The 13,740-nt window shown below is 32.5% G+C and overlaps 1 protein-coding gene across 1 annotated transcript in view; it reads left to right on the top strand.

Annotated features, from left to right (window-relative positions):
* PHTF2 (putative homeodomain transcription factor 2) overlaps nt 1–13,169 on the top strand; it is a 130,620-nt gene extending 117,451 nt beyond the window's left edge. The window contains exons 15-19 of the mRNA XM_044679924.1: nt 1,208–1,294; nt 2,636–2,791; nt 3,888–3,983; nt 12,343–12,468; nt 13,133–13,169. Of these exons, the coding sequence (XP_044535859.1) occupies nt 1,208–1,294; nt 2,636–2,791; nt 3,888–3,983; nt 12,343–12,468; nt 13,133–13,153 (486 nt within the window). The 3' untranslated portion in view covers nt 13,154–13,169. The remainder of the gene's footprint in view (nt 1–1,207; nt 1,295–2,635; nt 2,792–3,887; nt 3,984–12,342; nt 12,469–13,132) is intronic.
* The last annotated feature ends 571 nt before the right edge of the window (nt 13,170–13,740 follow it).

Here is a 13,740-nt window from a genome sequence, read left to right on the forward strand (position 1 = left end):
ATCTCTTTTATTGTTATATTTTAATTTATTTTAAAAAATATTTCCCAGTTACATAATCTGATTCAGACTGTGTACTTGACACTTCTGCTCTGGGCAGACCTCTAACACTACAAGTTTCAGAGAAGAATTAGCATTGGTAGAGGAAAGTTTCTTTATCTAGGATTCTCCTACACAGGTTCAAACTCTATCTCCATATTTAATGAAAATATTGAAAACTTTACTTAAAACTCTAGCAGTAGTTTTCTTAATAAAGATGATCCAGGAAGTAGAAGTCCTCAGACATACCTAAAACTAACTTTCTTGCTTTTTGTGGTGGTGTCACAGTAAGGCAAATTGCTGTGTACTTATCTTTCTTGGTCTCTACTGGTCTTGTGATTTTTTTTATGATGTAGGGTACTTCTGGTGGGACTTTCTTCTACTGGCTGTAAACAACAGCTATACAGCTTACTACTCGCTCTTCTATTTCTTCTTCTTTTTTTTTTTTTTGTTTTTTTTTTAAACCCTTAACTTCTGTGTATTGGCTCCTTAGTGGAAGAGTGGTAAGGGTGGGCAATGGGGGTCAAGTGACTTGCCCAGGGTCACACAGCTGGGAAGTGTCTGAGGCCGGGTTTGAACCTAGGACCTCCTGTCTCTAGGCCTGACTCTCAATCCACTGAGCTACCCAGCTGCCCCCTCTCTCTTTTATTTCTAATAACTCACTGGCTTCATTAGAATTTATTGGGGAAATGCATACAAACTGAAGTTATCCCTGTTGTGTACTGCAAAGCAGTTTCCACCTCATGCTGTGCCTGTTGTAGAAGTATGACTTAGTGATGAGGCTGAATTCAGCAGGTTCATCCTCATTACCCCTCCCAATGCCTTCCAAGCTTGTGTCAGATTATAAATTCACCATTTCCATCAATAAAAATTTTATGGGGTGCGTTACAAGTAAGGTGAATGTATTTTCTTTGGAAGTACTCAGGATCGATACCTATGTACTCAAATAACAAGAACAGAAGCTATTGTTCAGCAATGCCCATTAAAGTTTAAAGTTAAGCTATATTATGTAACCTCCATTTTGGGGGACTGGTACAGGTCTCTAGGAAATAATATCATTAAGGAATTAAAATTTATTTCCTCATTTGGGCAACACTGTATATTATGATAATTGTGAAACTAATGTTAATGAGTATATGTATTTTTAAAATACCATTTTCCTTCATTTCAGCGTCGAGGTCCTCAGAGATCAGTTGATGTAATAGTTTCATCTGCTTTCTTGTTGACTATTTCAGTTGTGTTTATCTGCTGTGCCCAGGTCAGTTAATTCGTTCTAACTATATGTAACCAAGAATCAATGTATTTCCTTTCAGAAAATTTTCTAGGTAAAATAGTAAAAATGATGGAAAAATAAAAAATTCTAAATGTCTACCTACATGGGTATTTTGGGTAACATGCTTTAATGTGTCCTACCTTCCTCTCCTTTGCCTGGGATTATTACTTGTATAAGTTTATGCTGCTTATGACCAGTATCTTCCAGGATATAGTATGTCTTTTTCTGGTACAGATTTCTCTTACTGTAGTAAGCACAGGTCAGCTACATTTTAAATCCAAGGTGCATATATTTTCCCAAGATAATATGTTATCTTGTTTTATTAAGTATATAATATAGTGTAACTGTCACCCCTTATCTACTACTCAGGATAGCATTTCTATATACTTTTATATATTATTTTTCTCACCCATCACATATTTTATAGTAAGGATAAAGTGTGTTGGTGAAACATATCTTTTTTATATTATTGTGGTGATTTTTTTCATAGAAACACAGTATGATGAAAGATGTAGGGAAATCCACTTGAGTTGTCATTCATTTAAATTCTTCTGAAAGTACAGAGGGATGATTTCTTTTCACTTCTAAAACATTTTTAAAATAGCAAGTTGAGAAAATATGGCCAAAATTCATATTTTAAAAGTATTCTTTAATATACATTGAAACTTCAGCTTAACATTTTGCTGGAGAAATAAAATTTAGACTAAGAACTGTTTTGAGTGTCCAAAAATATCTCATTCTAATATAAAAAGCATTAGAATGAGGTTTTCATGTGTTTGTTTTTACTTTGGAGAAGATAAATTATTAATAAACACCTATGGTTTATATTAGCCATTTAAAAATTTTTTAATTGTTCATGTACACGTTACAATTGATGTATATGGAATGTTAAATTTAGCAAGCATGTTTAAAAATACTTATGTGTATAATGTACACGATTTTGTAATGTTTATAGGATCATAGGATTTAGAGCTAGAAGAGGACCATAGAGATCATCTAGTCCAACTTCCTTATTTTACAAATGAATAAATTGGGACCCAGAAAGGGAAAGTGACTTAACCAAGGTCATACAGCTAATAAGTTGCAAGTCAGAACTTGAACCCAGGTTCGCTTACTACAAATCTGGTCTTCAAAGAGTTTGCAGTCAAACTTAATTGTAGCAAACTAATAGCTAGCAAAAAGATTCAGGGATTAGGCATGAATATTCATACAGATGCCATAGAAACATAGTGTCTTATCCCTATTAAACTGGAATTCATGGTTTTTCCTTAGAGTAAAAGTTATTAATCTGAGTCATATGATTCTCCCTTTGTCTTTGGATTTTAGTTGCTTCATGTGCACGAGATCTTCCTTGATTGTCACTACAATTGGGAACTGGTGATTTGGTGCATCTCTTTAACACTTTTTCTCCTAAGATTTGTCACGCTTGGATCTGAAACAAGCAAAAAATATAGCAATACCTCAATATTACTTACTGAACAGGTGAGACTTCATATTTAATGTTATAAATTAGTGTCTGAAATTCTCTAGTCACTTCAGGTTTTTTAAAAGATATATAATAAAGGTGATTATGTTTTTATTTTCAGAAATCTGTCTCATTCCAACTGCTTAGGAGCATATAATTGCTTATTCTATTTAGACTATCTTTTTTCTTAGCTTTCCATTTGTTTACAGATCCATGTTATATTAAACTATAGTGGTTTTTGATGGTTACATTTAGTGTCCATTAATCTCTTAAAATTTTTTTCAAATGTTCATGAATGATAATGAAACTTATAATTTGAGGAAAATTTTTATCTTTAAAAGTTCATCAAAATGTTCATCTGCCATAGGTGACTGAAACTTTATAAAGTTTATCAGATACTTTTCACATATATTGTCTCAATTTAATACTCACCACAATCCTCTGAATTAGCACAAAAACTTTACCTTCATTTTTTAGTTTAAGAAACAGAAATAGGGGGCAGCTGGGTAGCTCAGTGGATTGAGAGCCAGGCCTAGAGACAGGAGGTCTTAGGTTCAAACCCGGCCTCAGACACTTCCCAGCTGTGTGACCCTGGGCAAGTCACTTGACCCCCATTGCTTACCCTTACCACTCTTCTGCCTTGGAGCCAATACACAGTATTGACTCCAGGATGGAAGGTAAGGGTTTAAAAAAAAAAAAAAAGAAAGAAACAGAAATTAAGTGATTAAACAATTTGCCCATAGTCACGTGACTAGTATATGGCATATCAGGTACTTGATTCTAGCTGCTAATCTAGTGTAAGGAATGGCTACTTTTGTTCAGCTGGTTACTGAGATAAAATATGTTTTGTAAATGTAGACACAGAATTCGAGTCAGAAAACCCAAACTAGTTCATTGATTTTAGTTGTAATAAAATCTTATTTATTTTTTAAGAACCCACTGATTATTAAGTTAATGTTGGATAAACCCACTACAAATAGAATTCAGTTTGGCAAATATTTATTTAGTACTTACTGTTTTTTATAACTAAAGTATTCATTTTTAAATTGATTTATAGTTTACCTTTGTTTAAGTTTTAAAAGAAAGTGATTTCTAATTGTTCTATTTTGTTAGATAAACCTGTACTTGAAAATGGAGAAGAAACCTAATAAGAAGGAGGAACTGACACTAGTGAATAATGTTTTAAAACTTGCTACTAAATTACTAAAGGTAAGAAAATTGAAATTTTAATCACAGATTAGTTTGTGGTAGTCTTGTTTTATATCCCTTATTATCTAATTTTTTTTTTCATTTTTGATTCATAAACTTAAAATTCTTCAAAACATTTCTGGTTTATTTTTGAGCACATCCATGTAATTTGTATGCCTTGTCAGAAATGTTTGCCTCATAGTTTAGCATTATTAGAAATATATAAAAAGTAGTATCTAAACTTAAATGTTGAAAATATAAGAAGTTCCATTTTGTTTTGAAAATCTTTCTTCTTTTCATGTTAGAGCGGCTTCATTTCAGCTTAAAAGAATATGTTTGTGTTTTGTGTTTTCTCACAATACATGTACTTCTGCAGTGCAAAAAAGTGTGAGTAGGAGTGTGATAAACTAAGTTCTAACCTCATTTTTTCAATTTTGTCCAAGTCCACTTGGAGATTTAGAGATTATTTAGTTCTTTCCTGAACCTCAGTTTTCTTATAGGTGAAATGATATTGAGTGTTAACATGTGTCAACTTAATGAGACATAAAGGAGACCTACATGGAGATGACTTCAAAATTATTTTGACACAACACATATAAGGACATTTTCTGTTTAGGGTTAGGTCAAACAAATGTGATAAAAGTGGTAATCTCCACCACCAAACTAACTTTGAGATTTAATGCCATGCAAATGGATTATTTCATAGAATTGAGATAAAATTATATCCATTTTCCCATAAGAATTTTAAGAATATCAAGAATTTTCAAGGAGATTGTGCTCTTGTTGGTTTTCACTCCATTGATGCTGATCACAATCCATATCATATTTTCTTGATTTTTGTGTGGCTAAGAATGGAGCCTGAGGGCTTTCCATTGGTTTCCTCTTTTTCTCACTATATGACTAGCTCACCTTTTTTTTTTTTTTTTTTTTTTTTTTGGCCTTTTCTGGGCACATTTTCCTATGTAATTTCATTTATGATGTTTTTTAGCTGCTCATACACACACAGCATGTGTTCCTCCAATTGCTCCTTGGGTGGTCTTCAACTTCATTTCTTTGGAGACCCAAGAACTATAGAGGGAAAAGAATGGAGAGATAGAACAAGGGCTAAGAATCAAGAACTCAATGATTTTCTTTTAAACTCCCTACCTTCTGTTTTGGAACTAATACTAAGTAACAGTTCCAGGGCAGAAGAGTGGTAAGAACTGGGTGAATGGGATTAAGTAACTTGTCTAGTCACACAGTTAGGAAGTACCTGAGGCTAGATTTGAACCCAGGACCTCCCATTTCCAGGCCTGCCTCTCTATCCACTGAACCATATAGCTAACCCTAAGAGGCCAATGATTTTTAAGTTAATGGTTTAATGGTTTAAGTTAAGTTTGACAAACCTGTTAAGGGACAAAAATCAGTTTGACAACTATTTATTTAATACCTATTGTTTGCAAGGCACTGAAATACAAAGACAAAAGTGAAATAATATAAACCTTCAAATACTCCTCAATAAAATCAGAGAAAATTGCATAGCTCTATAACCAAACAAGGTGTTCAGAGAAATTATCTAAATCTGGAGGAAAAATACTTTAAACATCTTGTAAATAATTTGCTTCAACTATAGAGAGGAGGGACTTAAAAAAATCAAACTAAAAGGAAGAAACTATTGGAGATGGCTTTATGTTTAAATGAAACAAAAAGAAAGATTGGCAAGAATGTTCGTAGTAAATTCATTGGATAGAGTCAGTCAAACTTAGGGAATAGAAAATTGGACTTGAAGTCGTCCTTCCTTTAATATGTTGGCTGTATGATCCTGGGCAAATCATTTAACTTCTCATGAACTAGTCAACTCTCTAAGACTATATGTTGTAGAATAGTTACTGCTCTGCATTAACAAAGAAAGTTTTTTGTCAGGAGTTCCCTGTGCTAATAAATGTATAAGGAACAGGAATAGAATTTTAAAACTGCTCCTTAGTGCTGCATTGATCAAAGAATAGGACCAAAGAAGGCAATATGAACTGTTGACTTTATTAAATAGTATCCAAGTTCTTCCATAATAATTATATAAGTGAAATCAAGACAACTCTAAGAAATAATACATTTTTATATACACTGTAGAGGAAAAACTTCTTAATTATAAAGGTCAATGTACTTGGGGCTTTGGCAAAGCAGGCATTGTTAGATGTTGGCCTGGGACAAATATTTTAAAGAAAATGGCAATATATAATAAAGAATCCCCAAACTGATCAGGTCAAGGAATATGGCCCAGCAATTTCATTGCTAACATTCTGTATCAAAAAATGTAACAAAATAACTTTTTTTTGTTAAAGGAAGAAACACTAAGCTATAAGAGCAAAATATTGAAGAATATATGACTAAATATATATTAATATAATAGCAAATTATGATACCCTGAAAACAATATGAAACATAAAGGAAATATGGAAGGGTCTATAAAAAATGATCCATATTTATTTGCATAAATGCATATCTGTGCATATATTTTTTCTGAAGAAAAGAAAGAAGGAAAACAAGATTACAATGGCAGAATTTTGTATTTTTAAAAATGTTCTTATTGATATCTTCAGTTTCTTATATCATCATAGTTATCCGAAGTATTTCTCTCCCTCTATCTCCTCTTCCCAGAGAATCATTCCATAAAACAAATAGTATTTTTTTGAGAGGAAAAGAAAATCAGTACAATGTACATTAAAAACAATCAAACCATATGTAATATATAATACCTAAACCTCCCATCTCCACAGAGGTGGTTTGGGAATGTTTTCTCATATTTCTTTATTTGAATCTCACTTAAGAATTTTAATTTTGTTACACTGACTTTTGATTTGGGGGGGTATATCATTGTTTTTCCATTTACATTGTTGTAGTTACTGTGTTTCCTTGTTTCCTTGGTTCTATTTACTTCACTCTGTAGTAGTTCCTTTAGATCTTTCCATGCTTCTCTGTGTGTTCATCACACATTTCTTTCAGCAACAGTAATTAATATTCCATTACATATATGGACCACAGTTTGTTTAGCCATTACCCAATTGAGGGACATCTTCTTTGTTTATGATTCTTAACTATCACAAAAAGTGCTGCTCTAAATATTTTGGTGTATATGGGGACTTTCTTCTCTTCAATGGCTTCCTTGGGTTTTAAGTCTAGTTATTGGAATCTCTAGCTTAGAAAGTATGGATATTTTACTAATTTTATTTGCACAATTCCAAATTGCTTTCCAAAACAATTGTACCATTTCAAAGCTCCACTGACAATGTAATAATATGGCTACCCTTCCCAAACCCCTTTGTCATTGACTGTTGCCATATTTTTCCCTTTTTTGCCAATTTTCAGGGTGTGAGGTGTAACTTCAAGGTTATGTTGATTTGCATTTGTTATTAATGATTTAGAGCAGTGATGGGCAAACTATGGCCAGTGGCCCCCTGAAATGTTCTATTAGGCCACCCAACATTATTCTTAACCTGACGATTACAATGAGTAGGATACAATACAATGAAACTTTGAAAGAGTTGCCTTAGAAACAGACTGACAGATGAGCATTTCCTTTCCTTTGGCTCCCTCTTTAAAAAGTTTGCCCATCACTGATTTAGAGCATTTTTTCATGTGGTTGTAAATACTTATTATCCTAGATGTGTTATTTTGGTCTGTGCTATACAGTATCCCTTTGGTAATTTGATTGATATAGCATCAAAAGTATAAGTTAATTTTGGTAGTATTGCAATTTTTCCTATATTGGTAAGGCCTAGCCATGAGCACTGATTATTTCTTTAGTGATCTAAGTTGCTCTTTATTTCTTTACAGAACATTTTGTGATTAAATCCAAACAAGTCTTTGGTGTGCTTTGGGAGGTTGATTCCCAGGTATTTTATGCATTAATCATTTGGAATTTCCCTTTATATTATTGTTTCTTGCATTATAATATTAAAATGTTGGTGATTTTTGAGCATTCATTTTGGAGCTTGCAATTTTGCTTAAAGGCATAAATTATGTCTCGATTGCTGATTGCCTAGGATTTTCCAAATAAACCTCCATATTATTAGAAAATGGGGATCTCTCTTCAACTATCTTTATGTCATTAATTTCTTTCTCTTATTCCTGTTACTTTCACTTCCAGAACTATATCAAATAGTAGTGGGGAGAACAGATATCCTTATTTGACTCCCATATTTATTAGAACAAATTCTAGTGTTCACCAGAACATCTGATACTTTTTATTTTAAATAGATGCTTTTTCTATGATGTTTAAGAAATAAAAAAGGTTCTTCTTTGCCTATACTTCATAATTTTTTTTAGCATAAAAGAGTATTTTACTTTGTCAGATGCTTTTTCTGCATTTGTTGAGGTGATCATATGCCTTGGGATGTTTTGGTTTTTATTCTAATTAATTATGTTGATTTTTTTTTTCATAGTTTTGAAATGTCTTTGCATCCTGGTATAAATCCCACTTGGTCATTGTGAATGATTTCTTGGATAAATCACTTAAGTCTCTGATAGAATTTTATTTAAAAATTTGGAGTCAGTGTTCATAAATGATATTGGCCTTTAATTTTCTTTCTGTGTTTATATTTTCCTGGTTTATGTATTAATTAGGATTATATTTTCCTCATAAAGAGGATCTAGTTAGGTGCTTTCTTTTCAATTTTTGGCATTTATAAAGTATAGGCACTCACTCTTCTTCTGAAAGTTTGATATAATTCTGTGAAATCTCTCAGGAGGGAGAGATTATTTTCTTTGATAATTCTTTGATTAAGATATTTGTCTGGTGTTCTGATAGTTCAGGTATTTTCTGTTTTTCAAGGGCTTCTTAGTATTCTCAATTTTCTTAGTATATATCTATGCATATTGTGTTATGATTAATCTTTTTATTTTTTTCTTCTTTTGCTATGACTTTGCCTGGTTTATTTGCTATTTTATTGGCTGATTTTTCTGCTCACTTCTTTTCAGTCAGATTGAGGCTTTGTGAATTTAATCATTCAAAGAATCAGCTTTTAATTTCATTTATTATTTCTATGCGTCTTTTTGTTTTAAATGTATCTATTCCTTATGTTTTTGCTAATTTTAGGCTTACTTGTTGGCTTTCCATGTTTAAAAATATATGTTCAGTTCATTAATCTACCCTCATCTGTTCTGTTAAATTATGTTCCAAAGGTATGAGTTTTTCCCCACCTAAGGACTCTTTAGCTAAGTCCTAGAAATTGTGGCATATTATTTCCATCATTATCCTTTTATTTTATACAGTTATTAATTATTTCTATGATTTGTTCTTTGACCTACTCATTAGTTAGGATTCCAATGTTAAGTCTTCATTTGGATCTGTAACTTTTGCTTTTGCTTCTTGACCCAGTCATTGTTTTTATTGTGTTATATATTGTTAAGGCTATATTAACTATTTCTGCCATTTTATCTTTACTTCAGATTTCTGTGACCTAGCATATGTTTTTATAAGGCCAATTTGCTGTCTCATTTAGAAGATGCCATAAGTCTTTTAACTCTAGTTTCTATAGCAATTTTTCTTCTTCAGTTTTATATTTTCCCTTTTGTTTATCTTTCTGTTAGGCTTATCCAAAACAGAGAGAAATAATAATTGTCTTTTTACTATTGTGTTTCTGTCTGTGCCTTCTTGTAGCTCAGATAATGTTTCCTTTATGAATTCGGATGCTAAGACATTACATTAAGTACTGAGCATGATCAATTTATTAGCAAGGCGTGAATTTACCAATAAATAGGATCTCAGTCTCTCCAGCTAATCTAATGCCTTGAATGAGGGGGACAGCCCTCTTTTATAGTTTTGGGAAGTCCAGAAGAAAGAATAGGACTTTGTAGGCAGGGAACAAGTTATGATTAATTAAAATAATATAGCATCTTGAATGGTGAAGTCAGAATTACTGGTTGTAGAACTAAAGCATGGGAGACAATATGATTTAGAAATTGGGAATGGGGGATTACTAAGAACCCTATCCTTACTTCCTATGACTTAGGAATTGTCATTGTGTGAGTAAATCTGTAAGATTAGAGATAAATGGACCAAACTTGTTTGGCTAACAAATCAGATGCCCTTGAATGATACCTTAATGGTGTAAAGATACTAGACCAGACTTCCTGCATACTTCATCCTAAAGAAGATAAATGAATTTTTACAAAATGTTAAATACTCAGATGATAAAAAAAGAAATTTGTTATTTAAAGTGTCCTATTCAGAAAGAGAAGTTGAACAAAACCACATATAAACTACCGAGGTGGGGAAAAGAAACCCTTCCTAATAGATGGATACAGAAGTGGCATATCAAACATTCCAAAGAACAATTTGTTCCAATACAACATAAATTGTTTGCAATAATAAGATTGAACCCTTCCAATATTTTTCTCTTTTACAAATGGTCCTGACAACTAAATTAAGGAGAGACAAAACAAAGAAAACTATAGACCAATATTCTTAATGAATGTTGATCAAAATTTTTAAATAATTACTAAGTAGATGGAAGCAACATATTAGAAAGATTATACAGTATAAAGAAGTTGTGTTTGTAATAGAAATGCAAATTGGTTCAACATAAGGAAGACTATAAATAAAATAAACCATGCTAATGATATTGGTAATGCAAACCATGTGATTATGTTAGTAAATGATGTAAAAGTTTTTCAACATGCCCAGTAATCATTTCTATTAAAAATAAAGAAAACACTAAGAATATAGGTATAAATGAACCTTTACTTAAGACTTTAAATAATGTTTAAATCCAAGAACAAACATAATATATAAGGAGAAAAGTTAAGCCTTTCCTATAGAATCAGAGGTGAAACAAAGATGTGCTGCTATTTAATATATTGCTAATGAAGGTAGAAAGATGAAATGAAAGGAATTGGAGAAAGTCAGATTTTACAGTGGAAGCTTGAATTCCTCAGATACTTGAGCTGGGGGATGCTGAGCAAGTCACTGAACCTCTCTCTCTCAGAGTCAACTGCCTTATCTCAAAAATGGGTTAATAATAGTACCTGTCTCACAGGTTATCAAGTGAGAGAACATGTTAAAATGCTATATAAATGCTATCATTTAACTAGTTCGCTATCATTGAACATAGGCAAAGAGGAAATAATTTTTTTCTTTTTACTGCTGATTTAATGGCATACTTAGAAAACTTTAGGGAGCCAAATAAAAAATAATACCCTCAGTTCTAATGCATTGCTGGTGGAGTTGTGAATTGATCCAACCATTCTGCAAGGCAATTTTGAATTATGCCCCAAGGGTTTTAAAAGAATGCATGGCATTTGAGCCAGCAATACCACTACTATGTTTGTATCCAAAAAAAAAATGAAAAAAATGGGAAAGGATCTGTTTATACAAAAATATTTTGGCTGTGTTTCTTGTGGTGGCAAAAAATTGGGAAATGAGTGTCCATCAATTGAGGAATGGCTGAACAAATTGTGGTATATGGTGGTGATGGAATACTATTTGCTATAAGGAAGGATGAATTAATCAATTTCTAGAAGAATTGGAATGACCAAATGAACTGATGTGGAATGAAATAAGAAGAACCAGAAGAACATTATACATAGTAACTGAAACATTGTGGGATGGTCAAATGTGATTGACTTTGCTACTAAAAGCATTACAATGATCCAAGACAATCCTGAGGGACTTATGAGAAAGAATGCTATCAATATCTAGAGAAAGAGCTGTGGGAGCAGAAATGCAGAGGAAGACATATGATTTATCACATGTTTATATGGGTGTATGATTTGAGGTTTTGGTTTTAAAAGATTACTCCATTACAAAAATGAATGATATGGAAATGGGTTTTGAGTGATAATATATTATGTATAACTTTGTGGAAGTGCTTGTCAGCTCTGGGAGTGGGGAAGGAAAAAGAGGACAGAGACAACAAGAATCATGTAACTATGGAAAAAATATTTTTTAAAATGCCTTCAGGAAAACTTAAGGATGTAAGATAAGTTGACTTAAGTCATCAGCATTTCTGTTTATAGTCAATAAAAGTAATCCAGATGAACTAGGATGAGAAATTCCATTCAAAAAACTTGTTCAGTCATTTCAGTCTTGTAATTCTTTGTGACTCTATTGGAAGTTTTCTTGGCAAATATGTTAGAGTGGTTTGCCATTTTCTTCTTTAGCTAATTTTACAGATGAGGAACTGAGACAGAGAGGATTAAAAATGACTTGCCTCACAGTCATGTATCTAGTAAGTATTTGAGGTCCTATTTGAACTCGAGTCCTTATAACTCCAGTCCCAGAGCTCTATCCACTGCATCTGAACAGCTACCTAATAATTCCTTTGCTGCCAAAGGAATGCTAGGCATATGATAGTTTCACTTTGTTATAGTGATTTCGTTTCTAATGGTTTCTTTTTATTACTAGGAATTGGACAGCCCCTTCAGGTTATATGGACTTACAATGAATCCGCTGCTTTACAATATTACCCAGGTTGTCATATTGTCTGCTGTTTCTGGTGTTATCAGTGACTTACTTGGATTTAATTTAAAGGTGAGGTCTTGCTAAACATTCTCTTTCTTTAGCATTCGGATAAGTATTATCACATCTATTTTGCTTCAAGTACTCTTTCTGAGAAAGACTTTTGTAACCCCCTCCCATTTTTTTTGCCTGAGACTATTTTATACTTTTAAATTAGGATACTACATGATGCCCCCAGTGCAACCTTTTTAGAGAATTTGTTTTTTTGAACCACATCTATGATTTCATTGGTATAAGAAACTTTAATGAGGAAACTCCTCCTATCAGTTCATATTCAAAGTTGTTCCTTGGTCTAAATAGTATTGGACAGTTCTTTGGGGTTACTGAGAGTTTGAAACCTTTATAAGGTTAATGAGCTAGTAGGAGTAAGAGATAGGATTTGAACCCAGGATTCATAACTCTGAAGTCTTTATCTATTATGCCTCACTGCCTCATCATGAAGAATACATAACAGTCATGTACACATTCCTATACGTTTTTGTTACAAGATGTAAGGAAACAGCTTATTCTTTTGCTTTCTTTTAAAACTGGCCCCCCCAAATAATGATATGCTCTAGTTTGAAAGAGAAGGAAGAACACAGAAGGTAGGAGAAAAGTATGACTATAAGTAATCTTACTTTGTAAATCTGGCTCAATAACTTGAATGGCCTCTGACACTGTATTGTTTTCTTTTTAGCTTTGGAAGATCAAATCATGACAATGTAGAGAAGCGGCCTCATCCTGTCTTCTGAAATGAGTACTGACTAAGCTGTCTCAAAGCAGTCACTGAATCTGTGCTTCAGAAGCTACGGTCTCCTTAAAGGATGTAGCTTAGAAAATTGAAGTGTTTACATCTGACTGTCTTGTGCAATTGTTATATTTATTTTTACCTTTTCACTGTTTTTACACTTTAGTCTAAATATTTTATTTTCAAACATTGATATACCTAGTTATTGAAAGGGTGATAAAAACTGATATCCATGTACTTGAGATCCTGGTAATGGTTCATAGTCAGTTACTAACGTAACTGATCTGGAATCTAGAAGTCAGTGCTGAAAATTGTTTGCTCATAGGTACAGTGAACTTGCCTTACTTTAGAAAAACATCTTTTAGGTTAAGCAGTTTATAATGTTTCTGTAGGCACAATACTGTATACACCTAATATTCTGATACATTCAGGATATACTTAATTGTTCTGAATAAGAACCAGCTGTAGGTGGACAGAAATAGCAAATTGATTTATTTCTTGTGTTAGAACACTTTCTAGATCCCAGAATTTTATCTTTATCTTACATTTGAAATAAT

Source organism: Gracilinanus agilis, chromosome 5 (assembly GCF_016433145.1).
Source record: "Gracilinanus agilis isolate LMUSP501 chromosome 5, AgileGrace, whole genome shotgun sequence".
NCBI lineage: Eukaryota > Metazoa > Chordata > Mammalia > Didelphimorphia > Didelphidae > Gracilinanus > Gracilinanus agilis.